The sequence below is a fragment of the Pyxicephalus adspersus genome, chromosome 11 (assembly GCF_032062135.1).
Source record: "Pyxicephalus adspersus chromosome 11, UCB_Pads_2.0, whole genome shotgun sequence".
Lineage (NCBI taxonomy): Eukaryota > Metazoa > Chordata > Amphibia > Anura > Pyxicephalidae > Pyxicephalus > Pyxicephalus adspersus.
Window position 1 is genome coordinate 40,421,344 of NC_092868.1, and position 27,741 is coordinate 40,449,084.

General features: G+C 41.0%; 1 protein-coding gene across 6 annotated transcripts in view; it reads right to left on the reverse strand.

The window, feature by feature from the left end:
• Nucleotides 1-2,655: 2,655 nt before the first annotated feature.
• The window catches only part of SAMD11 (sterile alpha motif domain containing 11), a 120,505-nt gene continuing 95,419 nt past the window's right edge, over nt 2,656-27,741 (reverse strand). For 4 of the 6 annotated variants that reach the window (XM_072426846.1, XM_072426845.1, XM_072426848.1 and 1 more), the window contains 7 exons: nt 25,047-25,197; nt 12,359-12,474; nt 12,092-12,170; nt 11,172-11,875; nt 7,414-7,538; nt 6,242-6,352; nt 2,656-4,101 (listed from right to left, as the gene is read on the reverse strand). In XM_072426846.1, the coding sequence (XP_072282947.1) occupies nt 3,862-4,101; nt 6,242-6,352; nt 7,414-7,538; nt 11,172-11,875; nt 12,092-12,170; nt 12,359-12,474; nt 25,047-25,197 (1,526 nt within the window). In that variant the 3' untranslated portion in view covers nt 2,656-3,861. Of the gene's footprint in view, nt 4,102-6,241; nt 6,353-7,413; nt 7,539-11,167; nt 11,876-12,091; nt 12,171-12,358; nt 12,475-25,046; nt 25,198-27,741 lie in introns of all 6 variants that reach the window. The other 2 variants (XR_011922832.1, XR_011922833.1) reach the window with 2 other exon arrangements.

Consider the following 27,741-nt stretch of genomic DNA (forward strand, 5'->3'; position numbering starts at 1 on the left):
ACTTCTAGGGCAGCTTTCCATATGGTAAGAAGCTCTTATACCCATCACTAAATTCTCATGTAAGCTTCAACACAATAATGTCATTTCAAAAGCAATCTAATTAAATAGGCACCTTTATTAGCTATTGACTAGTATCTGCTGATCCTACCATGGCGGTCTTTGTTCAGGTACTTTTTTTTTTATAGATAGACATTTGTCTCCTTGTTGTGCTCCTGCCCTGTTTCCCTGTCACACCTTTGCCTCGATAGTGGTCATTTTTCCCAGGTTGTGCGGACATGGACCCCTATGATGTGCAGCTGACACTGCAGCGTGTTTATGTGGAGAGCAAACATCTGGGAAAGGCTGGAGGATTTGAGCAGTGCTAATGTACCAAAAAAAAAAGGTGAGAACTGAAAGGACAAACATGGGAATTGTTTTATACATGGTGCTTCAGCAAAATAAATGCCATCCATTCAGGTTTTATATTTCATTTAAATATCCTGAACATTGTTCTGTCATGATGGTTTGGTCTTTGTTTTTCTCCAGGGACAGCAAAAGATCCATTTTCGGTTTTGGGGAGCCTTAGGTTCTGATCTGCAGAATAAGCAGCGGAATAGCTAGTGGGTTCTTCTTTTTTCAACTGGAAGTGATGTTTTGTGTTTTATTAAACTTGGAGGGTAATGCGTGTGACAGACGACCGGAGACAAAGGCATGTGATTGCTAGCTCTTAAAGCGTGAGGGAAATTGGATTATTTCCGGTGGTGCATAGTCCTTAAGAAGTATGATTTACCATAAATATATTTAAAAAGGTTAGTTGTCAGGCTGGAAGTGTTGCCGGATTATAAATTCACCGGTAATAGAAAGCAGTATAAAACATGTTAAAGCAGCTTGCTGTGGTATAGGACGGCCAGAATTCCTAATATGCAGCCGGAATAAAATCTGATTCATTCATTATCTCTGCTGGTAGAATTATTAACCCTGGGTCGCATGTCCATCTCATGAATTTATTTAATTTGCTACATTTTACACTGACTCAAATGAATTGTTAAAGTAGAGTTTCATCCTCTAAATACCCCTCCTACCTGCTCACAGCAAGCAGGGTTCAAACATTCTTGGGCTTATTTAGCTTTTCTATTTTATAAAATAATATACACTAGTAGTACATTTTATTCTAATTTATCATCAGCACCATTCTAATATTGCCGGAAACATTATGTTTGAAAACTGAATGTAATCTGAGTTACAGATGGCAACACCAACCTTCTTTCATATGCTGCAGGGCAGGAAATGTGAGACATACTTTTGTTTTATGTGAGCATACCTGGATGCCAAAAATATTGAAGATTAAAATGATATCGTGGGTGAGTTTGCTGTAAAGTTTTAGCAATAAATATATATATATATCACAACAGAAAACAGTGACTTTTAGGGCCTGTGTTGGTGGGGTTGTGGGCTTTTGCTGTTGGTATCAGAGTTTAGAACACTTCCAAGCTCATTTGAATTTATTGACAGGTACAGTTGACCTGCATTAAGTGAGTTTTGCTTTCCTATAGACTTGTAACTCACATACAGCACACAAACTCTCGCCTACAGGTCTAAGGACCCCTGTCATCCACCAATGATTTCTGTGTTTGCCATGCATATTAGGCGCATATCAAATGCGGATCAGCATAATACCATTGTTTTTCGTTAAGTACTGCATAAGTCTGATCTGAGGCTGCAACCGACCTGCTTTGCATTGCTTCTTTGGATCCTGCATGTTCTGTTAAGGTGTAATGGAACTGCAGGCAAAGCAAACCATTTAAACAGCTGCATTTGCCATTTGAACACACACACCACTTAGCATTTGATAATAACTCCGGTCAAAATTACCCTGAGAGCAAATTACACTCTTCAGGGTACAGTGAATTCCGCATTTCACATAATTTTCCCTGTGTGCACTGAAGGTTTCCCTAAATATGTAATTTCAGTTATAATATTAATATGTTAAGATTTTATGGATTTGTGTTCCAGCTAGAAAGATTTGTTCTCTCAGATGACCATTGTTTTGAGACAGGAACGAGGAGGAATCTTTCCACTGCACAGCAACAAAAACCTGACAGAACCTTCAGTTCTACTCTTAGGTACATACAAGTTTCAGAACAAATTGTACATCTAGCTTCCAAATTTCCTCTGTAGAAACTGCATTGGCTAATTGAAATGATGATTTTGTTTTTTGGTGTTAGTGTTTATAGTGATGGCTTTCTAAACAGGAATGCTTGGGATACATGTGTGAGTCCATATTTAGAGTTACGTACAATGGCTACCCTAAAGTAATGTTTGATGGCATATTAACGTTTGTACATGTTATTTTATATTCTTTTTATTGTAGTAAATGTAAATTTTGTGACATACCCTAGAACTTGGGACACCTGGAGCACATTGGTGGTCAGTAGAAGGGTGACCCACTGGAGTAGTTCTCTCTTATATTGATGGGAGAGACCCCCTGCTTGTAGTAGTCAGTTGGAACCTTTGTTGGTCAGAGCTAAGTCTTGCCATACACAAATCTTTGTTGCCAGTTGTCACAGAGAAAAAAAATGATTCATTGGAGCATGGAGCCCCTAACCATCTATAAAAGGTTAACAGCCTAAAGAGATACAGCACTATCAACGATCTGACATTTTCACACCACACAAATTACTTGTATAATTTTTCTTTTTATTTGAATTTGCTGCTATGCAGCTCTCTGGTGATCTGTTAGGGGGTCTAAGTTTTTTTTCTGTAACAAAAAAAAAAAAAAGAAATGCTATTTGTACCGCTGATCTAGTTTTTCATTTGTTTTTGAAAAACAGAAATGAACATATTCCATGAATAGCTTTAGGGTATGACATAAAAACATGTAAACAAAACAGAAACCCTCTTGAAAAACAAATTTCACAATGAAGTAATGTACCGGCCTGTGTGACAGGGTACCTATGATAAAGTCTCAGGGGGTGAAGAGGCTTTTTGTCCATTTGCAGTAAGTAGTTCAGCAACACCAGCTCAGGCTCTGTCGTCTGCCATGTTGCTCCATCTAAAAACCTTTAGCTGGGGGTGTTTTTATAGATTGTCCAAAGCAGAATCGTAGGTCTTATGTCCCCCCCATCCCTGCCACGTGCATGGGGAAAAAAAAAAACCAAGGCAGACAGTGTGTGGGACAATTTGTTTAGCTTGTCAGAATCATAAGGGATGAAAACATGGGATAATGAGTTCCTTGAAGCAGAACAGACTAAAAGAGAACCCAGTTCCAGCAATGTACCGCCACCAGACAGCGCGGTATTCTTTGGTACAGTAGTGAGCTGCTGGAGATGCATAGACAGCATAGGAAAGAAGGGAGAGAGCAACACGATAATTACCAATTTTCTAACCCTCACATAAAAATCAGACTGTTGGCTTTCACTTTCTCCCATAAAGGATCTGGTTCTGTTCCTATCCCGCACATTTGGCTGTTTACACGTGGCAGCAGGAAGCCTGCATTGTAGGTTGGCCATGGCTTTGCACAAGCACGCCTGTTTGGTTTCCACTCCCTCGTTTCCCTATGCTGATCTCCTGTAACGTCCTGCATATTTTCCAGGTATTGCTGGAATATTTGTGTCCTTCCACCAGTTCCTCTTTGATCTCTTTACACTGGAAATAAAAATATATACATACATATATTTATCTATCTGTCTTGCCCGTTGAGGATGTGCCCACAAAGGTTCTCCAGACTTTTTGCTTATAATATTTTTTCACACCCTATCAGTCATTTTAGTCTCTCAAGCAGCTAGAGGGACAGCACGTCCAAAAGCGAAATATCCCTTCCTGTTCAAAGCTCCGGCTTCAGCAACGCAGCAGTTTAGGTATCCAGCTATAGGACGGGCACAGTTAAGAAAGGGATTTAGCAGGATCGTTTAAGTATGTTGCACTGCCATTCTCATGTTTCGGTGAAATGCGGCTGGGAGGAAGGAGGGCACTGGGGAAGGGAGATCCAGCGCTACCCGTAGAGGGAGGTCTAATCTCGCTGCTTCCCAGCTCTCTGTCTGCTGCTCGCAGGCTCGGGTGCTGGAGAGGAAATGCCACGGGAAAACTGGCCATGTAAAGGACTCGTCCAAGCCTCTTGGCAACCTAGGATTAGAATAAGATGACAATGAGTGTTGTTTAATGTATACATGTAGTGCTAAATATTCTGTGACATATCGCTACATTCACTACTTAGAAGAACAAGTGCCACATAGTACAAATATGAGTGCCTAGAGAAGCTCATTGGGTGAGTAGGGGCATTTGTCAGAAACCCAATCACTGTATCCCTATGGCCATGGTAAAGCCTTCTGGTTTTAGCACCATGTTGTGATTATATTTTTTTTTCCCCATAGGAAGAGCAAATTTGGATGGAATAAAGGCAATGTTAGTTAGTGTACAACGTCTTTTTTGGCCACAAACAGTCCCACAGCTGAGGTCACCTTCCAGCAGCAAAATGTCCCTTAATATAGCAAAGTGATCCTAAATGGAGCATCTGTGCTAAGGTTGTTGTCAAAATTGTCATTCAGACTTCCTCCACATCTAACCTAGGAAAGCTACTCCTACCACAAGTGGGTGGAAATCAAACATTGATTTTTACAAGATAATTATCAGAAATTCTAATTTTTACAATTCACAACAGAACAAGGAAAATCTTCCAATAGAAACATCTCTCTCTGTGTGACAAAGAACAGAATTCTTTTTAGTGTCAGGGACAAGAACTGAGGGGAAATCTCCACAACTGGCTACATACAGAAAAAAAGACTAAAATGGGTTTGAGCCCTTCTCTACTCTAGCAAAAAAAAAAAAAAGACCAATATTTAGAAAAGTCTAAGGGGGAAGGCGAGACTAAAAGGCCCTGTATGAAATACCAAGACAGTCCCCTAGGTAAGTATGGGGCCAATCACTAATTCTATTCATTGTACTCATTTTCCTATAAGAGATAGGCATTTGTTTAGTATCTCTCTACTTGTGCAGAGACTTCCTAAGCCCCATCTTACTACAGACTCTTCTCACTCTGACTGGACACATTGATTGAGTAATTTCTGTTCTTGCTATAGCAATAAATGGAAATATCCCTAAATCTTTTTTTAGGTTCAATCCCGCTGGTATGATGGGTTATTTTTCACGACTGCAGTAGGTCTGCCTCAAAGTGGGTTTATGAGACAGGACGGTCATACAAAACACACATTTATTGTGTCCCCAATCACCCCATCACTACCCAAAATTCAAAAATACAGCCTTGAAGAGCAACCTGCAATTTAGCCCCCTCCCTGCCCTACTAAACCACGGCACATTTCTAACGAATTGATCCACCGGGAACAATTGGCCAAAGAACCTTTTTATTACAGCCGCCATAAACAGCCAGGGCTGGAGGGAAAGCTATAAACTGCAGTTACCACTTTATTATAAGACCTGCAGGCCATAGCACAATCCTATTATATCGTGCAAGGGTGTGATACAGTCTGCAGCGTATTTGTGATTCCAAGAGATCCCAGGACATTCTCGGGATGGCCTGCTACTATCCTGGGAAAAATCTGATGCCTCATTTTTACAGGGTCAGAATTAAAATTCTTTTGTAGACATGTGTCAGTATGCCTGTTTAATTAAGGAAAAATATAGCATGCCCCTGCTTACCACTATCTGAAAATGCTACCTGCCAGGCTGTGATGAACATGCAATTGATTCTATGCTTTCGTAGTCAGTGACCAAGTCTGCTGTATACTTGTACTGAGACACTGACTCACAAGTCACTAATGATATAGGGAACTGAACATTATTGTCACCGGTGTATTGATATGATCATTGGGGAATCATAACAGCTTCACCCATTGTGGACAAGAGCTCTGACTGTGTTCTAAGAAACTAATTGCTGCCAATGCTTCAAGTTGGAAAAACATGGCAGTCGTTGGGTATATATGAAGGTCATGTACTCTTCAAAACACACACAACCCAGATGGTTACTGCTGAGCTGTCAGTCAGATGCTATGAACCTAGGGAAGGCTGAAAAGATAACACATTCTTAAAAAGTGGCAATTGCTTCCTCATAATTACTGTCCCACACTTACAGCCCTCAGCTATAATTATCTAGATCAGGACCCCGATTTAGCACCTGATGTATCAACAAAATTAGCAGCAAAGAAAAAAAAAAAATAAGGAACACGGAATATAGGTAAGCATTGCTAGAGGTGAAAAACTTGGCATTGGATTTCAAACATAGAAGCAAAGTGCATAAATAATAATTTACCTGTGCTCTTATTTTTAGTGCTGGCCCAAGCTTCAGGCCCATGTTATTCAGTAAGTGCTCTTCAGTCAGTAGTGGCAGAGTTTCCCCATCTATACAGTGCTCCCGAAATACCTGCACAAAGAACAGGAGGTTACTATAATCTGCAAGACCAACCAGGTATATATTATTTTTGTAAACACGACACAATGCACAACTTATAAGTTGTAAATCGAGCCACCCAAACACCATCCATGGCCCTCTCAGCTAAAATACATTGATATTTGTAACTGCACTATTTTGCATAATTGATTTACCCTAGTGTTGCCAAATGAAACCCCATTTGTGATTCCCTCTTGTCAAAGGGTCTGCATGCCTGGTATAGGGGGATAGAGAGTTTGCTACCCTAATTAAAGTGGGCAGTGCCCTGAAGGTGTTAGAGTACTTTATGATATTCCTGGCATGAAATTCGTAAAAAAAAAAAAAAGTAAAGTGCTATGCACCAGTATTTCGCCCACTTGTTTATTTCATTTATTCCATGCTCATAGAATAGTCCTCTGTCTCCCTCACCCTCCCCGTCACCTCTCCCACTGTCCCGGTCCTCCTCCTTCCTCTCTGGCGCTGACTTCTAGCCTGCGCCGCCAATGCTCTCCGGCCCAGCTGCAGGGAGGGGGGAACGTGACAGTGCAGGTGGTTTTAATGAAGCATGTCATGAGGGGATTAGCACAGGGGAAAAGGGAAAGGGAAAAAACAGCAGACTCCAACCTCCTGTCTCAGACTGGAGACCAGAATGCAGAAACAACGGGGCAATAAAAGGGACGGATAGAGGACATCCTCTAACGAGAAATAAAGCTTCCATTTTCAGAATCCTTCCCTAATGTGAAATAAATGGCACGGTAGATAAGAAACCAGTTATAGCAAGGACATGAAAATATTAATCTACAGGAGGTGATGGTAGGAAGGAAATACTATAGAACTCAAGATTTAGATTTTTCTAGTCTGCGTGGACTGTTGCAGGATTTAGTGTAGATTCCTTAACGCGACATATAGGATTGTCACTTGGACTTGGTACTTGACAACCTGACTGAGAATCAAACTGGGAAATTTGCATTAAGTTGATGGATTTGCCTCTTGAAACCTGAACCAGTGGCATAACTAGGAACATAGATTTGGGTGACAACAGCCAGGCCCATTACCTGTGTGTATTCTGCACAGCCAGACAGACTGCCCACAAAGCTGCAGACATCCTCCACTGTCCATTTGCTGAGGTCTTCCAGCACCACACTGTCCTCCCCATCCAGGAAGAGTCCCCCCATGGCACCTGACATAGGATGAGGTAGAAGAGGAGCAGATACATGGAAGGGAGTGAAAGGGGGTAGAGGCAATAGGAAGAAGAGGTGAAAAAATATAAAGAGGTTGTGTGAGGGAAAGCAGAGGTGGGGGAAGAAGGGGAGAGAAAGGGAAAGAGACATTAATCATTAAAATCCCACGAAGAAAACAAGGCAGCAGCAAGATGAACATATTCTGTATCCTAACATCCATCTTTAATGACCTGTCAACACCATGCAGGGTACAGACTCTGCTCCCCCACAATGCTTTGTTGGTAGAACTCTCCTAACAGAGAATAAGTAAGAAAAGAGAGCAAATCTGTAGTACAAGACTAGAAGGCCCCTGGTAGATGAAGGATATTTGTGTTGTATGTGATGGGTATGGTGGGACAGCGAGAGGTCAGCACGCTTTTCAATGACTGGGAATGAATTCATCTCAATTATTCTGTGCACAGCCTGAGGTCAGACCCTGCCGCCAGCTTTTCAAGGCCCTCATCTCTCAGAGACGCTGGGTGGCTGGAGCTGGGAATGGCTTCCCAATTAGCTGTTTCCTCAGGTTCCTGGAGGACAAAAGTTGCCACAATGTCTAGCAACGACGAGACAGAAGAGCCAAAGTTGTCAGCTACCCAGAGACCTGGCTCTGGGAAAAGACTAATGATCCTACCTGTAATTAACGTCACGTACGATTAAAGCCTGTCACTTGGTGACGCAAGATCTATTCTGGATGTGTAATGAATTAAGAGCAGCCCTGGTTCCATATGCCAAATGCGTTGTGGACCCAGACTGCGAGACTGTGACCCCCCTCCCGCCTAACAGAATAAGCGGGAGGGGCTGTGCTGGGAGCGCCTCATGCCAGGTTGCGTTAATTGTACTCAGGGCTGGGGATCGATAGAAGGATTTTAGCTTCCTGAGCTGTCCCCAGGGTTTATGGGGAGATTTGACGGAGGGGGGAGCTTTGCTGGCAGTCCCGTGTCTCTCAAACTAAAGGGAAGACAAGGTCGGTCACAGAGAAGCAGACAGGATGGGGGCCAGGGTTGGCACTGATAAATATCCCCCCCTCCTCTATCTCACAGCCGTATAGAGGTCAGCAGAGTTTTATAGCACAGTGACAGGATGCACAGCTGCACTGGATGCCCTATTCCTGACTTTTTATGGCTCCCAGGGTCTCTAAACTCATGGCTGCACTGGCAGAATTGTCCATCAGTTAACAATCGGCCTTTAACCATTTTAACATGGCGTTATATATACAAGAGGATACAGTTTACGGGTGATATAACCAAATCTGAATCCCATTATGGAGACCAGCAATAATTTATATAATTAGGCATACATGCTGTTTTATATTTGCTTTGGATAGGTGGCAACCAGAAATTCTTATCTGCACAAAACCGTTCAGAATTATTGCTGTTGGGCTGCTATGCTTCCTTCCTATGTAATACATTTCTACTTTGAAAACTGAGCCCAGAAATCAGAAAGCTAAAAGTTTCATAATATAGGGTAACAAAGTGTGAAAGTTACACAAACTATGACCCCATGCTATATCTTTTGATTAATCCAACTATCCCTTCAGATATCATTATTGATGATGAGTAAACAATACAGTCACTGGTAACAAACCTTCTAAAAAGGGCAGCCTGATGTAAATAAAATGAAGAACTATTACAACAATCAGGGCTTAAATCTGGTATCTTGCCCTACAAGAGAGGGCTGTGCTGTGTAGAAAGCTGTGTGTGGCTGAATGGGAAAAATATGAATCCTGGCCACATAATTATTTGCTATATATGCGTAATTAGCTGCTTGCTTGGATTTCAGCTTTAAAGGCATTCAGTTTGTAGACTGTAGCCATAGTTCAGAAATTATGACACAGTATGTTGGAGGATATGACAGGAAATGGGGAGTGCAAAGGAAATCTTCTTCCCTGTATTCATCTGTGAATGTTTCCATTTGCACAAGATGTCCTCAGGCTATAGATTAGCTGTAAATCATTTTGCCCAGTTATCAGATCTATTATTCATCTGATAACTCCCAGTATTGATTTGATAGATGAAACGTATCCCCATAGACCATGGGAAAAATGTGATGGTGTGTTCCATGAAGTCTATGAAGAAGCGCTTTTAAGTTGTTTTACTCGCAGATTTTTCAGCCTACATGGAGCATGAAGTTTCCAGGGAATATTATCCAAGCTTATCAAGCAGCAGCCTGTGTAAAGGCAGAGAAAAGCCGATCCCAGGGAACGTTTCCTGCGCTGCTCATCCTAAGCAGTTTTAGGGTGCTTCGGCTTTAATGAGAGATGCAGAAGCCAGGGCGTCAGGGTTGATGAGGGCTAGCCAGGGGGAGGTGTTGCTTTAACAGGAAGCCTTTGGAACACTGATAGGAATTCCATTCTCCTAATGTATTGCAAAATCAATATTGCTAAATCCAGTCCCGGTGCAGCTGTCTCACTCAATTACAGGCAGCGTTTGCCTGGACAGGAGAAGTGGGGGAGAGAGGCGGAGGGAAGATGGGAGACGGGGTCCCCGTACACCAAGCAACGGCAACCTGTCAATGCCTTAATGCATTTTCTCCTCAACCCGTACCTGACTAATGTGGCAAATAATGGTTCATATAGCATTCTTTTCTGAATCCTCCACAGAATGCGCATTTCAAAGAAATCTGCACTACTTTAGATAGAGATCCGTTTCATTTTTTTTTTGTGGAAATATCAAGAATTCAGGACACATTCAGAGCACTTGCTGTGTGGGCACGCATCTCCTGGGAGACACCAGAGAGGGTCTCCAAATCTGCCGAAAAACAGCCCAGACTGTTATCCCATGTATATCAACATATTAAAGGGGAACTCAGGCTAAATACACATTTGATTTCTTTGGTAGAATCTATAGGTTACAGAGTGTAGCTATTATTTATCATGATACACCTTTACTTGGTTATCAGTGCATCAGTGTTTGATTTCTATATACTCATGGCTCTTCTCTTCCCACAATGCTACAAATATGTCATCAATACATAGCAGAATCCCATGGAATAATGTTAGCTTTTTTATACAATAGATATTGCCAATAAGGTTATTATGTTGTAATTTGTTCTGCACTTGTCACTATGGCAAATTAGGAGGTGAAAGGTTAGATAAATTTATACATAAGACCCAATGGGAATAAACTGGCTGGTGATTATTGGATACAGGTTAGTGATATTTGGAATTAAATTTCTGCATTTATCCTTTGGGGGTGAGTCAACCCCACATGTAATAACATGTTGTTGAATATTTAACTTATGTTGTCAAATTGAAGCAGGAATAAACAGATATAAAAATGTATATACAAGTAATAAAACGCCAAAAATCATAAGCTGTGGTTCACCTAAACATTTCTTTTTATAAAAGTGTAAAGAAGGGTTAGAACCAGTGTCAAGATTGTATTACTGTCTGTGCCCCTCATTGTAGGAGACTTCCCTTCACTTCCTGTCCAGTATGTTAGCAATCACAATGGACAGGATGTAAGGGAAAATCTCTCCAAAGAGACATAAATAGTAGTAAAATCATAACGTCTCCTAACCATCCTAACACTATCTAAAAAATGTGATCTTTAAATTTTGAAACCTGATAAAACAAAAATGGACACAGTACCTACCTGTGTGGAAATAAGGGTTGACAGCATAGGGGAATCCAAAAGGAAATGGCTGAGGTGGAGGCACAGAGTTTGAAGGTAAGTATTTTCCATCTCCTTTGCCCATTCCTGGTCCTAAGACATGGGTTGGTGACTCTGAAGGTCCACATGGGAGGCTTTGGTGAGTGTGAGTGTCACTGGGCTCTTTTACAGAATCTCCTGCTTTAAGGGCATCTTTACCCTCGTGTAGTTCATGGGATGAGGAGGAGGCACCTCGCTCCACTCTTAAGCTGTCTGTCTTCTCCTCTGCCTCACTCTCCGAATCTTTCATTTCCTCATCATTGCCCTCAGATACTCCCTCTCGTATACGTTGATCCAAGAGTTCCTTTGCTTCTCCATGGTTTCCCTGGGCTTCCATCCGGTGATGTGCAGACTTTCGACTTGCCCTTCTTGTACTTTGGGATTCCTTAGGAGGAGGCACGCTTGGTACTCCCTGGTGGTTTAGGGAGAGCAAAGGGGTGTTATTGTGTCTTAGAACAAGCATGGCATTCCTTCTGGACAGTTCCTCTCTTAAAGGGTGGCCCTCTGGAAGCTCATGCATGTTGCGCAGAGCTGGGTGGTCAGGGGGTAAACCAGGGTGAAGAGTCAGTGGATCACCTGCCAAAAGTCTCTGTCTGTGTAGGTTCTCCAGCTCCTTCTGACGTATAATTTCAGCCGACATTTCAAGTCTTAACAAAAAAGGAATTATAAATGATGTTACTAAAACAGCAAGTGGGTTCAAGTTTTTAGGTAAAACTCACACATTTTAAATAGTGTTTTTTTATAAGTCTAAATAAATAGCCTATCCAAATCATTCCACTAGTCATGTGTACAGCTGGTTTTTGCTATTTCTATAAAATATGCAGTAAAATATTTAAAGAATGTTTGAGAAAATGGACAATTACCTGGCCAGGTTCTGTTTCCGCAGAATTTCCTGTTGTCGTGCAAACATTTCTGCCTGGGCTGGCTGTAGAAAGCCATAACCTGAAGAAAAAGAGATAATACTCTGAAAATCTTGCCCTGGTGAAATGGGCCGATTCCTAAAATGTGTATAAATCCCAAAAATATATTGCAGCTCTTCAGCCCTTGGATTATTTGATTTAAGAGATCACAAAACACCTTCTAACTATACCAGGTTCCATCCATTGATTTGGGCTCTTGTTCATACATACCTGGACTCTGACACAAAGCAGAGGGCACTCCAAGAAATGGTGGCCTTAAATGTGGTCCCAAGGCGATATGAGGGGCATTCTGAGGTGACAGCAATGGAGGCGGATGGGAAATGTCCCTGGGGGGAGGAAAAAAAATAAATTCATATTAAATGCAAATTTCATATAGTCTTAGTCATACCTTCATACATTATGAATAGTTCAAATGCCAGAAAAGTTATATTTTCACACCATTTCCAGCCATTAGAATTTTCATAAAACCGGCACCAGCTGTACAGATGGCCATTATAACAGTAAATGGAATCTAGTATTTTTCTTTCCATAATCAAGCACAATGGTAACATCAATATCAATTATAACTGCAAAGTAATAACTGTGATAATTGTGTCAGTAAATCGCTAAAGTAGTTTAATGGAAGTCATTTCTTGCAGAGCTGTCAGTTTATACATCACAGTGAAGATAAGATTTATACATGATACACTAGATTCTTGTTTTGCGGCTATCCACACAAGAAGGGCTTACATGCCAGGTGGGGTGATCCACATAAGAATTAATGCTTTAACTGTGGAGACGTTACGGATACCCAAGCAGCCAAACCCAATGCACTAGCTTTTAGCAACTTGTAAAATATTACCACTGTCACACGCAGACACCCAGATGTGGTTTGGCCACACTAGTAAAGTGATAAGTTTGAATGACTGAGCTGCCAGAGGGATGAATCTGATACAACTCCATTTTTTACTAAGACAATTGAAGAAAGCACAGTGACTAGCACTTACAGCACTTGGGTCTCTGGCTCAAATCTCTGCATGGAGATTGAATGTTCTCTCCATGTTTGTGTTTCTTCCCAAGTACATACTAGTAGGTTAGTGACATCTATTCATAATTGTGAGTTCATTTGAGAGACCTAACTATACTGTAAAAAAAAAAAAAAAATTGCAAGCAGGCTGGTTGAATAATGCAGACGGAATAGGTGCAATGCAACAAACTTACCTGCCTGTAAGGTATTTTTAGGTAAACCTCTTCTCACCCACACCAGCATCAGCACCCCGGTCCAGGTTCTTTGTCCATTTGGATTGGCCAGGTCATGATGATGTAATCTTGCAAACATTCATTCCTAGCAGCCAGGTATGCCAGGATCAAACACTGGTCTGCGCATGTGCAGCTCACAAAAAATTGCTAACAGGCAGGTAGGTTTATTTTATTGCACAAGGGATCCTTTCTGCAATGAACCTTCCTGCTTGTAATTTTTTTATTTTTGCTGTAAAGTTTAGCCTGAGTAAAATATGGCAATGGTTACAATTTAAGGATTAGATTAGGTCAGTGGTTACTTTAGATTAAGAGGATGGCAAGAGATTCTGGGTGCACATGTCTAGGTACAGTTATTTAAAATAAGCTTGTATATATATGGTCTCTAACAAGTCATCTAATTCCTGGGTTCCTAAGATCCTCTCCCTCCCCTCCAAGTTTTCTTTCTTCTCCAAGCTCAATTCACAAAGGTAACACACTGGGATAAGTATCCTTGTTTTCTGTGACCATTATTTTCAGACATACGGAGTGTCTTAGGTTAGTCAAAGCTCTGTGAATTGAGATCATTATTTGCTCCCTACTGTGAAGGTTGGATAAAAGTAAAGCCTAGGTGGTATGGGGCAAGACTCTGGGTTGTATTACTGTGAAACTACAGATGAGGAAATAACACCAATATCAGTCCCAGCTGGGCCAGAATTTGTGGAATGGTGATCTAGTCTGGAGACCATAGCAGCGGAGTTTATAGGAAGGCCAGCAGACTGGCTCTTTGTAAACTGCTATTTCTTTTTTTTTTTTTTTTTAGGTTAATGGTGAGGCAGAAAAATTGTTAGGAAACAACATATTACCACATGCAGGCGACAATTACTTCTATTTTATGTATACCGTGCAGTGTGGTCATAAAAATTTACAGTCATGGAAGGAGGGGGTGCAATAAAAGTGACCTAGGAAGATTAAATTGTTGGCCAGTCTTTGTAATATTCCCAAATGTAGGAAAATTAGCCAATAATATTGGTAAGGAGCAGAAAAACAGCTGTACCATACACATAAACACCAATATTCATGTGTTTACATCATGCCGGTTTTTACTTTAAGGTTACGGTTGGCGCCTACCCCCTTTTCCGCTCTAAGCCCCCACTTATCACCTCCCCCACCTCTCCCTTCGCTCAGCACTAAACTAATTGCACAGCTCGTGCTGTCTGGGAAGAGCGGCCATCGATTCCTCGCTGCTGAAACGTCCTGCTAATCGTATCAGCGCTCCGCCAGCTCCTCGCACTCTACTGGCAGCTCCAATTAATCTCAGGTAACGCAGAAAGTGACCTTCGGCTCCGAGCCGGGGCAGCAGCCAAGCGATGCTTATGTAATTACACCGTGAAGTGTGTAATCACCTGGCCTAATCCCCCAGGCCCGACAATTAGCCGAGGCCTCTGTCGCTGGGCTGCCAAGTGCTCTGCCACCCGGACAGCCTGCAGATGAATAACGGTCAATTAAAGCTGCATGGCGGGGGCGAGGAGGTGTCCGGTCGATGTAATTAGCTGTAATCATGGGGAGACGAGGCTGCCAGACGTGAGGCGGCTTTTATATAGGATGCAATGTGGGAAATCAGGCAGAATTTAACCATTTTCCTGCCCGTCAAAACCAGAACACCACAATTTGTTCAGTAACACTTGCATGCATTTGTCCAACACCAATTCACCATACACACCTAATAAAATCTGCTACAAATTAATGTAACCTCAACCAGTCACATACATTTCTTTTATCTCTTTGCCGGTTTAGTAATTATCAATATAACTTTTCTATTCTGAAGAAAGACAGAGTTCAGGAGCCAATTGGTCAAATACAAAAGGTATTACACATAGCTAGCCATTGCACATTTTATTGTTTCTTGGCTACCCAAATTTGCTCATAAGGTGCTCAGTAGGCAGTTTACAACCCCCCCCCCAAAAAAAAAAAAAAAAATTCCATATGTCTCATAAAAGTCACTGGTTGTCACTGCACTGCTTCTTAAAAATAAATAAGTAGTGATTAATCACAATTGGAGAAAAAATGTTTGAATATCTGATTAAATTATCTGATCAGGAGCACCAAATATTTAAAACAAATGGAAGTAACTGAAACTCTCCCAATAGGGACAGAGATTCTGACCCTTTCGAATCTACTAAAACCAAAAAAAGGTTTTAGTTGCAGATCCACTTTTAGACACTGGTTACTGAGACCCAGCATGACCAAAGAATAGGGAAAAGATTTAGTTATGTTTAAAATCTCAACTCTTTCAATTCAATATTATTTGCAGCTTGAATAGAACAGCTACTCTCAACCAGGATGCCATTGAATCCCAGGGTTCCTTCAGACATTGCCAGTGGTCCCTGACCTCCAATAAAACGGTGACCTAAAAGTTCTGTGGCCAACACCAATTGACAGGGCCAGCTAAATGGATCCAAGGACCTTTTTAGCTGTCTGTAAAGGTAGCATTGAGATTACTTATTTATATGGGGGGCATTCTTTTCATTGGCAACCAATGCCAATAGCACTGGTTGAATATTGCAGGAATTCCCTGACACCTGAATTTTTTTTAAGGGTTCCTCATGGATAAAAAAATGATATTTTTGTCACTGAACCTAAAAAAAGACCAGACATATGAATATTTATGTCTACAATGTGACAGAAGTATCATCAGATCTTGAAATCATTTCCTATTCAGTTAACTGCCAGTACACATGACCTTTAAATCATTTGCTGCTCCCCCCACCCCCTTAAAAACAGGCGCTATAACAGACCGCGGCTGTCACTGCGTACACAGGAAATACTTTTACTCACTCAAAACATTTGAGCGAAGATCTGTCAACTTCAAACTCTCTTTCTATTACGGTTTCAGTGTGAAAGCTGGTTGTTGTTATATAAAAATTTGGGAGGGCCTCATTTTGTTTAAGGGCACTTTGTTGCTGTCATCAACCAATCAGATGCTCCCAAGCATATTTTTAGGGTCAAAAAAATCTAAAAAAAGGTGCTGGCTGGTTACTTTTGGCGACACAGACAGTTCTTTTAAATGAGAGCCCATTGTGTGTGAGGGAGATATAGAAAGGAGTGGATAACCCAGCAGCCCGCCACGCTCTGATACACAGGTCCCTCATGAACACTCAAACACCTCCGCCGCACAGGCTCACAGCCAAAATACATTACAGGGTTTTATAAGGCTCGCTTAACCCCGTACCGCTGGACCCATGTGCACTGTTGCCATAGAGACAGTCCTCGCAAAACCACCGGAGAGGACGAGTAAACTTAGCGTGCCGAGGTCAGCATGCGGCAATTACAAGCTGCGTTTACATACTTCGCTCCCAGTGATTTCCATAATTGTAGAGAAAGGAGACTTGCAGCCTTCCCCTCCCTGTCAGTCACTGAGGAGGAACTTTGCAGCAATTCAGAATGTTTTCCAATGCCCCACATTAACCCTGCATGCACCAGGCTCACCAAACCCAAAGTGACGAAGCGTGCCAAATAAATACTACCGCTCACCGACATTAGGGCACTAAGGGTAACAGTGTGAGGAAAAAATAAAATTGTTCAATGTTAGTATCAACACACTGAAATATTACTAATTACATAGTAATGTTGTAAAGAAATAGGTGTCCATCTAATAAGACAAAAAACATGCAGTTGGTCCAGAGGAAGGCAAAAACCCTTATAATTTGCTCCAATGGAGGGGGAAAATTCTTTTTTGAACCCTTACGGCAATTGGGTACTCCCTGAGTTAACCATCTTCAGTATTATTACTTATGATTAATGATAGTCATAGATATGTTGTGCATTTAGAAACATATCTGGACTCTTTTTGAAGCAATCCACTCAGTTGGATAGAATTAGCTCCTGTAGGACCAAGTAAAAAGTCTTCTTTGTATGTGGAGGTTTCATTTTTTCTCCAATTTTTTCTTAGAATTACTTGTGCATTTACCATGCATGTGATTTACCTGTGAAAGCCTTTCCTGTTTACATATCCAAAAGCCCTGAGTCAGCTGGTATTATTGAAGGGGTACTCTATAGTATTCCCCTTTCCCTGGCAGCTATATAAAAGGTTAAGAAAAGAGGTGTAGAGTGGTATATTGGTGATAGAGCAAAATAGACTATTTTGACATCCCTGGATGAGGCAAGGCCTATAAACTGGAAGGAGTTAGGGGATTTTGCTAAGAAATTAGCACAACTGCACAACATATGTCAAATAGATAGCAATTTTTTAAGTTGGTGACTGGGTTCTTTAAAGAGTTTAACTTTGTATCAAGAAGAATTTTATGTACTAATATAATAATAATAATAAATACATCTGTATCTGTAGAATCTTAAAGGTGCACCAATTCCACAACTCAGGCTTCTTTAATCTAACTTTGCCATGGTAGTACCCCAGAGAAAACAAACAGAGCAGTTCGCTGCCATTATACGTTTTTTTCCGCAGGTTACCCTTTCTGGTTAGCGTTGGTTTGTCTCTCCTCATACATGGCGGATCAGTTTAAGAAGCCAGGTTTCTAGATAAGGGATTTGGGTTCTGGCACAGGGATTGCTTAGACTGTCTTTGCGTTTGAAGCCTTCCAACCCCACGGATCCTGTGTCTGTGTCTCTGCTTTCTGATCCTCAGAGCACAGCTCCTCCAGCCATGCAGGGCATTAAGGGATTTGCGCTGCACGCTGGTAAATTTGATATGTCCTTTAACAGGAGACAAATGGTTCGCAAGGTTTTAAAAGTATTGACTTTTCTTTAACAATAAGTGCTAATGGCCTTCAAATAATCAATACTTAAAGTCATTACAGGGTTACACATTATGCGGTTATGAGATGCTACGCAGCTTAACCCTCTCCTGTCCCCAGATGGTGATGTCACATGCAAAGCCACAGCACACATTGACCAGCCAAGACTTATCAAAACAGCAGGCTGGACCTTAAATAGGACATTTTAGTCAAAGGATTTCTGTAGATGTTGATTTGTGAGGGGAAAAGTCACATTTCCCTGCTCCATAGAAGAGCTAGGTAATGGCTGGCATTATTCTCTGTGATAATGTAGCCACTTGGGGTCATATATTGGCTACTTTTCTTCCCCTAGATAAATGTATAACATTTATTTAGTCCCATCCTCAGCATTTTTCTGGTCCTGGGCCAATCAAAGAATGCACATGGTTTAGGTTACCTTCAAGATATTACCTACACCTTTTCATTTCCTCATTTGCTCTAGAATTTTAAATTGTTCTTTTTTTTCTAAGACACCTACATTTTACAATCTCAAGCAAAGTCTGTGGTCAGATGATTTGCTGGATTCTGAATCTTCTCTCTTCCTCACTGCAGGTTGGGAGGGCCCCAACATTGATGCCCCGGTGGCATGGGCACCCTCTATGATAATCTGGAATGCCATTGTGGGATTAGAAAAAAAGATAGTTGGCTCTAAAAGATTGTGTCTATTTAGTGTCCTGGAACATGCATTCCAGTAGCATATATGTAGAAGAAGCACATGTGCTGCAAAAAAAAAGCAGTTGTTTTTCAATTTATCATGGCAACAATTTCCTGTGAACGCGGTCCCCGGTTGTATGCGCCAAGTGATAACAGATCCCAGGGTGCATTTTGGTTTTAGAGCTGTCAAGATGCTCAGTAATTCTTCCTCCCTTGGAGTTCTCCCACTTTGAGATAGGAAGGAATCTTTACCCCATGCCAAGCCTTTTTCCACCTCATGCAAGTCCCTTTCTCTCCTTCTGCCATAAATCTATCTTCCACTCACGCACCCTGCCTCTGGGAGAGAATTGGGAACAGAGGGAAGGGGGGGGGGGGGGGGGATTGTCAGCTCCAGCTATGTGCTGCAGGCTAGCCTGAATCAGTATAAACTATTAACTCTTTACAGTCATACAGACCCACTAAACTGGTTCTCAAAGGGAGACTAATGGATGCTTATCAAATTCAGGAATTATAAGATATCTTCAAAATAGCAACCATCTTTGAAATCTCTCAAAAAAATGACCCCTGATCAGCAAGTAATATGCAAACTGTGCTAATTCTGAGCACTCAGGAAGTCTTCTGTTATAAATTTTGGGTATTTTATTGAAGGGCAGAACTCTAAAAATGCTTCACACAAAAATTTTGATATGTCTGTTTCACAAGTATCTACAAGTAGGCCCCGAGTTAAGGACATTCAACATACGGACGACTCCTAGATACGAACGGGCTTCCCTGCTCATCCGCGTGCAGGACAGAGGCTTGATGGGGGAGGGGAGCAGTTTGCATGACTTGCAGAATAAATATTTTGCTAAACACAGCTCTTCTGCAAAATATTGTAACTCCTTAATGACCAAGATAAACTCTGCAGTTGTTTCTTTTTGCATAACAAAGCACAGATTGCTTCAGAAGTTAATCAATGTGTAGGCTCCATAACTTTATACAGTAACTGATATCACACTGCCTAATAATATGTTGAGAAACATCTGTCATAATTGCATTTATTAAAATAATGTAACTGTTCCGACTTGCATACAATTTCAAATTAAGAACAAACCTACAGTCCCTATCTCGTATGTAACCTGGAGACTACCTGTATCCCTAGTACCTATCTCTTCATACGTGGGAATTCCTAATGCTGAAAAAAGAAGGTGTTAAGGTTTGCATCCCATGGGAGGCAAGTGGGTTTTCTCTTAAGGTGTGGTAAAAAACCATGTAGGGCCGGATTTTAATAGTACTAACAAAGCCATGTAATTGCTGGATATGGAGCAATAGGTGTGTAGGCCAGTGGCCAGAAGAGCAGACTATGCATATCCTGTATAAGTCCAAGTGAACAATGTGTGATCAAAAGTGTCAGTGCACTTGTTGGAACAAAGAAGGGCTACACTTCAAGATGGGTGGCTATGTTGGTGAACCTACAGGTTGTCCGTGACACACAGCAGATAACCAAATTCATCCAAGCAGCACCAGACCTGCATTACATTCCAGAGTTATAAGACAGATAATTACATGTGCATGTGAAATGCATGAAGAGATCAGGGTCATTATAGTCAACGGGGCGATTCACATAACTGCAAAGTCATCCCCAAACTTTATGTCTATTACCCTAAGTGATAAGATCATTTTTAGACTATTCTGATAACCAGACCTGCTTGATGTGTCATTTTGCAAGGAAGAGATATTACAGTTGTGAATGTTTGATCCACACAAGTTCAAAGACCAACTGTTGTCAAAGTTCATACAGTCAAATTTGTGTCAAATTTAAATAAATACAGCGTTATTAGGTGAAGCAAAAAAAGGAAAAAGTTTTACTGTTTTCTATTGGGTCTAATAATAGTATTACAATTATATTGAAAAAAGTTTGAGTCCCTGGGAAAAAAAGGGTACTGACCGCATGCATGCAGGTTGACAGTAGGGTGCCATACATGTCCACATAACCTGTCTGTCTGGATATCTAGCCTTTAGATTTTCAGGAATTCTTTTAGCTCTTTAAAAAATGCAATTGGCCTATAAATGGCTTAAAAGGAGGTGTTCTTAGCAAGTTGATCCCTATGGACTGGGATCTCCCCAGCTGCAGAATTTATTAGGAATAGAGGCACAGACTTTTCAATGCTTATATTAGCTTATCAAAAAAGGAATCAGGCCACTAATGAAGTAACCATATCCTTATAAATTGTTTCATGAAATAAAAAAAGATTACAATTTTTGAATGTGAAACGTTTTTTACTGATTAAAATTAGTAGTTAGTTTTGTGTCCCCTTCCTGAGTGACAACAGGAACTGGCAAGTGGCTCAGCTTATTTCCAGTATGACAATGTCACAAGAGTTTCAGGCTTGTCTCGCTATTTTGCTAGGGGGAAAAAAAAGTGTCTGGCAACAGGCCCCTCCGGGAGCCAGATAATCCCACCCTGTCAAGCCTGCACCAGACAGAAGAAAAACAACCGCAGTTTTTGTTTGCCAAACACTGATCCTATAGAAAGCCCCAGGACTCTCCCACCCCCTTACTGGAATCAACCGTTATTTACTAGTCCTCTGCCAGCGTCAACGGCAGAAGATCCTGTCCTGCCCAGACAATGATCTTTTATCTGGTGCTAAACAACAACCGCATTCCCCTCTTCCCTCATGAAGTCTGGCGCAGAGAGGAGGACTTTCTCTCTTCCAGATGGAAATTACAGGTCAGAGCCAGAACTAGCTCCTCAGACACACTTGCTCCCTTCTCTCCCACCCAAACATGCTTTCTTCATCTATTCCTCTGGCTTCCCTGGAAGACATCCAGGCCACACAGAGGTTGGGAGGTTTTCCTGGAGTTATGCTGGACAGGAACCATGCAATCCCCACAACTGGCGTGTCTGCAGCTTTCCCCATGATGGGAAGGGTTAGCCAAAGTGCAAACCCCTTCGCTCACACATGTTCCCACAACGCTATCGCACTTAATGCAATCCTACTGCAGAGACTGATCCTACACATCCTTCCAGAGCTCTGCGCCTAGTCATCCTTCCAAAGACTGAGATTAACATCTTAAAACCACTTTGCTCTTGCCTAGAAACCAGCACTCCTTGTCTAACAACAGAGACTAAAGGGGGGAAAAGGAAAGGAAAAATCAAAGAGCCAGGAATTAGAATTACACATAAATAGAGAAAATAAAATATCTACTTGAGTCACTCACTGGCAGTCAAACAAGGCTGCCAGATTCTGAGCACTACAGATGACTGAGCTGGGATGGAAAGAAAATAAATATTACCTTTAAAAAAAATGCACCTGTTGGCCTGACCTGAACTGTCATGAAAGCAACCTCTTCTATTAATGCAAATTTCCTATACTATCTACCTTATCTAGCTAAGCAACCACTTGAAACAGACTGAGTTCATTTCCTGATCTCCTTACTATTTTGTGAAAAGACAGACCACTGCAAAACAATAAAAAAGATTAACCATATTATGCTAATAGTTGATACAAACTTTGGTGGCTTCAAGAAAAAGCTGCTGATGGCTTTAAATTCAGTCTAGGCCCCGTAACAATACAAATTCTTATAAAAATGAAGCTTTAGTGATAAGGAGATAACCATCACACATTTCCTGAAAGTTTTAAACTTATTCAAGGCCCCAAAACATCACCAAGTCCTACAACAATCTACTCTTTAGCAAAATGTACTTTCATGTTATCTATACAGAGAGGTAATCTGTGACCATAGTATATGCAAAGGTCCACACAGGCAAGTGACCTGTGCAAATGGGTTAGGAGATACTTTTAATGCACCTATGATGATAAAGAGGTTGTAGCCCAGTCACATACATTTATTTTTTTTACCTTGAAACACTGAATCTCATACAAACACTTGATTAAACGTTAGGTGGCCCATGGAAGCAACAAATAATCTTTTAGTCTTTAGCCACTTGGAAAGCTCCTGTGCATACAACCTTACAAAATGTACACAGCATGGACAGCTAACAAACGCTGGCATCTAATAAAAAATGCTTAAAGAACACCTGCCAGCACCTTTTCTGGAAAAACCTGCACTTCACTGCTCTCTGTCAGCTGTCAGGTGTTTACATACTACTTCCATACTTCCAGGTGTATATCCTAACTGATCATTCCAGTTTCTCCTACCAGCTCGTACATCACTACAGAGTGTAGTAGCCACTGGAAGAAATCACAGTGAGTTACTGTGCTGACAGGTGTCTTTTCAGGTAAACCCTAAATACAAAAAAATTACAGTATAAATTAATTTTTGTATCAAAATCTGCAGTACAAATCCCACCCAGGCCACTACACTTTGTCCTTTATCTTATCATTGCCAAGGAAAAGTTCTGTCTTCTACTTTATTTGCTGGGCCTGTAATGTCCACATATTGTCCTGCCGTCCTTTGCTGCAAAATGACACTATGGAGTAAACTCTCTCTGACAATTCTCAAATAAGAACAAGCCCTACAATAGGTTTATGACAGCATAGCCAATTTGTATTAGTGTTTTTTTTAAACTTTGAGAACATGCATTGCAATAACATTGAAATTTATATTGAGAGCTTTTATATGTGCATGCTTATAAAGGTATTATTTGAAACACATTGTCACATTGTTTTGAAAGATAGAGCTTAGCAAATTCCTAGTCCCAGTGTGCTGTGCCTGTGTGCGTCAGGGCTCTAAAAGACTGCCCACACACCACTGCTTACTCACTTAGCGTTTTCACACATAACACACCTCTCAATCTGCGTACTGTCTCACTGATGTCACCGAGCTGGCACCATCTCCCACAATATACCTACACTAGTTACTGCTTTGCACTTTCATTGATGCGTAATATTTATTAATCAGAGGTGCATTTTCCCGGAATACCCAAGATGGTGTGACTTTTTTACATCATCATGTTGCAAATCATTCAGATTTATTTTTAAATTATAGCTGTATGGTTAGGTAAAAAAAAGAAACCTGCACAAGGCAAATGAAGGCTTGCATTTTAAGTAAATGAGTTCCCTATTACCCCAAAAATGAACTGTGTTTAAAACCGTGAGGGCTGCTGATAAACAAAAATTGGTTTTCTAAGTTTAAGTAAGTAGGTAGAACACATTAAGAACCCACCTACTTTTCTGCAGCTTTGCACAGGCAGACTCCAGGTACTTATTTAGTCAGTGGAGGTTCCAAGCAATGCACACAGCCAATAATGTGCTAGGATATTGTTTCCAGTGGGAGAGGAAACTGATTTAGTCCAGGGGAGGTAGTTCTCATCTGCCTTATGTTGATTTAGATTTCCACCAATTCAGTTGCTCACCCATGAAAGGATGACTATACATTTAAATAACTTTTCTCCTTAAATAGCAGACCCTAAATTACTACCCTTATTACCTGTATGTACAACGTAGTCCAGGAGACTTGGCCAATGCCAGTACTGGGCAGCCAATAATGCTACACAGAATACTTAAATGTGGCCTACTCCCCACAGGAGATAATAGAAATGCTGGTTAGGGCGTATAGAGAACTTTCATCCAAGTGTAGTTCTGCACAGCTTCAATACCTGAGAAAAGGACCAGAGCAGGTCCTGGCATAGGCTGCAGCTCCAGAAAAGTCTTAGAATGTGTAAAACAAATTTTGCAGCTCAATTGTTTATAACCCGCTTTGAACTGCTTCTGGCACGGTCCAAACAACAACCCCTACTTACACAGGGACCTTAACCTGGGGAAAAATTCCTGGTGGAATCTAGCAGAGCTAAAAACTAACTCAACTTTTATATGTCTCTCACCAGGACCACAGTGCAGCCAGAATGAAAGGTAATTTGTTGTTTAGCTTATGTTATATTTTCAAGTATCTTACCAATTATGGATAAATAAATGGGAATTAAAACCAACACTGAAAATAGCCTACAGTACATTAACAGAAATTAATGTGAAAGATACTGGTAACCTTTTATGTTGGCTACCAGCAAACATTATCATATGTATTGGGCTTACCTGATAGTCATTAGCTGTGTGTAGGAAAATATTGCTCAAATTTTTTAAATACAGATCATCTCTAGAAATGTTTATAATACTTTTGAATGTTAGTAATGACTCTGTCCTTTTTCCACTAAATTTGGCATTCTCTGTAAACTAACAAAACCATAAAGAAAAGTTTCTGCAATGCTGAATAATGTTTTTTAAGTGCATCATCAAGTTGTAAGTAATTTGCTATAGCTGCACACCACGCAGGACTGCCCATGTGTTGCTCTGTACCTGTCTGTGAAGTGGGAGGTGTCTCGATGCTGCGGGAGGCCTTGCTTCCTCCGCTGACTTGAGGAGTTACTTGAGGTGGGTATGTGAGCTTCCATGGCTCCTGGGTTTCTCACCACGGCTGCTGCCACTTCTTGACGTGCCCGCAACAGATCTGGGGGGAAAAAAGAAGAGTAGTTATTGTCTTAGATCAAAAAGCTGGTAATGAGGGAAGCTACTCACAAGGCATCTAGTGACACAAATATTCTGCACAATACATTTTCCACCCCCAAGTTATAACTTCTCCAGAACTCCTTATTCATTTCTCCATGTGCAGATATCATTACCTGGCTGCTCACTAAGCTCATCCTGCTCTTTATCACTCTCTCGCTCCATATCTTGCCCTCTTTTGTTCTGCTCTCTATTTTCCTTTTTAGCTTCTCTTCCTCCCCCTTTTTTGCTCCCTCTCATTTCTGCACAATCAAAACCACATGTTACACTTCCAATGGAGCTAGAGCCTCACGGTTAACTAGAAAACACATGCAGCCAAATGACTCACCCCTGGATGGAGGGGGCTGAAAGAGGAGGTGAAAAGGGCCAAGTTTCCCTTAACGAGAGTCAAATAGGGCAATATAGATAACCTACGGACCAGACTTATACAGTTAAAATATATATAAATCCTAAATGGCAAAAATTGGTGGGGTTTTTCACTTATTTCATGCATCTTTCCAATGCGCAGACTGAGGTTACTCTCCAGGTCCAATTCCTCATGTGGGAAGTCTGGGCCAAAGCCTGTATGGTTTGTTAGTTACCCCTCCAAAGCAGAGAGGAAACTGGAAATTCTCCAAGCTAGGCAGCCAGGGATATACTTACGTAAGTCACTCCTGGGCCAGTGCCTGCAAAAAATGTTATTGCGTGTACTGACACACAGGTGAGTATGACACATACCACTGTAAATCTGGGTGTCTAGGCTTGACATGAAGAAGTGGAAGCTTACAGCTACATTTGACTAAAGCTACGTACACACGTTGGACTTTTGTCGTTGGAAAGGATTGTGAAAGATCATTTCCAACGACTAAAGACTAAAAGATGCATGGACAAGCACTGTATATACAGCACCGTTCTGCTTTATGGAGAGGGGAAGGGGGAGAACAAGCAAACAGCACCCCACCGCACTCTGTCCCTTTCGCTTGCATTTGTTGTTCGAATGACTTCGGACGGTCGCTGTACACGCCAGATTCTCATCCAATACTAGCCATGAAATGATAAATGGATGAGAATCATCTGACGTGTGTAGGTAGCCTAAGGATAGCCATGTGCATTAGCTCTGATATCTAACACTTGGTTTCAAAAAACAAGAGAGTGAATGAGCAAACAACTGGAGACTTTGGGGAACCACAGAAGGGCTGATGAATCATCTGTAAATGATCGACAGATTGTCTGTCCTTGAATATGCCTGTGTCCGCCTGCAATTTACAAGAAGCACATAATCGCTGTAAATTCTTATTATACAGGTCAGCACTACCAAAAACAAATACACAAAGAAGATGTAAAGAGTAACTGGCTGGCATCTTGTACATGATAAAGTTCTCCTAATTTGCACATCACTTGTAATATTATCACCCATGATGCACAAAAAATGTGGTCAGTGGACACTAGATACTGGAAAGTATATTAATATATTTTATTGCCATATGCAAAAAAAAAATAAAATAAAACCTTTATACACCAGCAAAGTGTATTTATTATGTGCATATATTACCATACTTTTGTCAGGATCACACATCACTTAAAAAAGAAACACAGAATGATCATAACAACTAGATACAGCTTTTATACAATTAAGACGGTTTGGTTAATTGCCTTTCTAGAGCTGCCAAGCGAGTTGCCTGGGGGTAAGGGCTTTGAGTCTGGCTATGTCTGCCCGCCATGGATCCTGGCTCCTCAAGCTCCAGGTTACCAACTGTGTTCCTGGATGCCACGCTATCTGTGAGACGCGTTGTGTAGATGAGATATGGCAGCTCAGCCTGGGGGGGCTTCCTGGCTGCTGTGCTTGGCAGAGTCACGGGGGTGTCATAGCCTGTCAGAGCTGGCAGCTTCAGGAACACAAGCCACAGAGATGGGAGGGTGAGCGGGGGCCATAAGCGAATTTAAAGGAAGCCAGAATTATTCAGCAAGCTAAAATTGTCTGACCACCCAGAGATAAGAATCAGCACAGTATTTGCCTGCCTTAAAGTACCACATCCTTTCCTTTATAATACCACACAATCTTAGAACAGAGCAGTCTCAGAACTATCAATAATAGACAATAATGTAATAATGGGTAATATTACACCCAGGCTCCCAAAAATGTAATTTACAGCTGGATATCAATAAGCAACAAATTTAAGATGTTGAAAAAAACATGGAGTTTTTCAATCAAACTCATATCAATGATGAAATGATTTTAAAGAAAGTACATTTCTTTTCTAAGAAAAAGAGAAAATGGTGGAGCAGTTTGAAAGTATCATCCACATGGCATAAGGAATTTGGCACATGCAAAATATTTTTCAATTAGAATGGATCTATTTTATTGCCACAATATGGACAGACAAGGAAAAATTTTTTTTTTCTTCTAAAAATACAATATATAATACGAACTGACAATACTATTATCATTGCATAATGCAATATTTCTCCATAACATTACATTGCCCTCCAAATATAAAAACCTAAACAA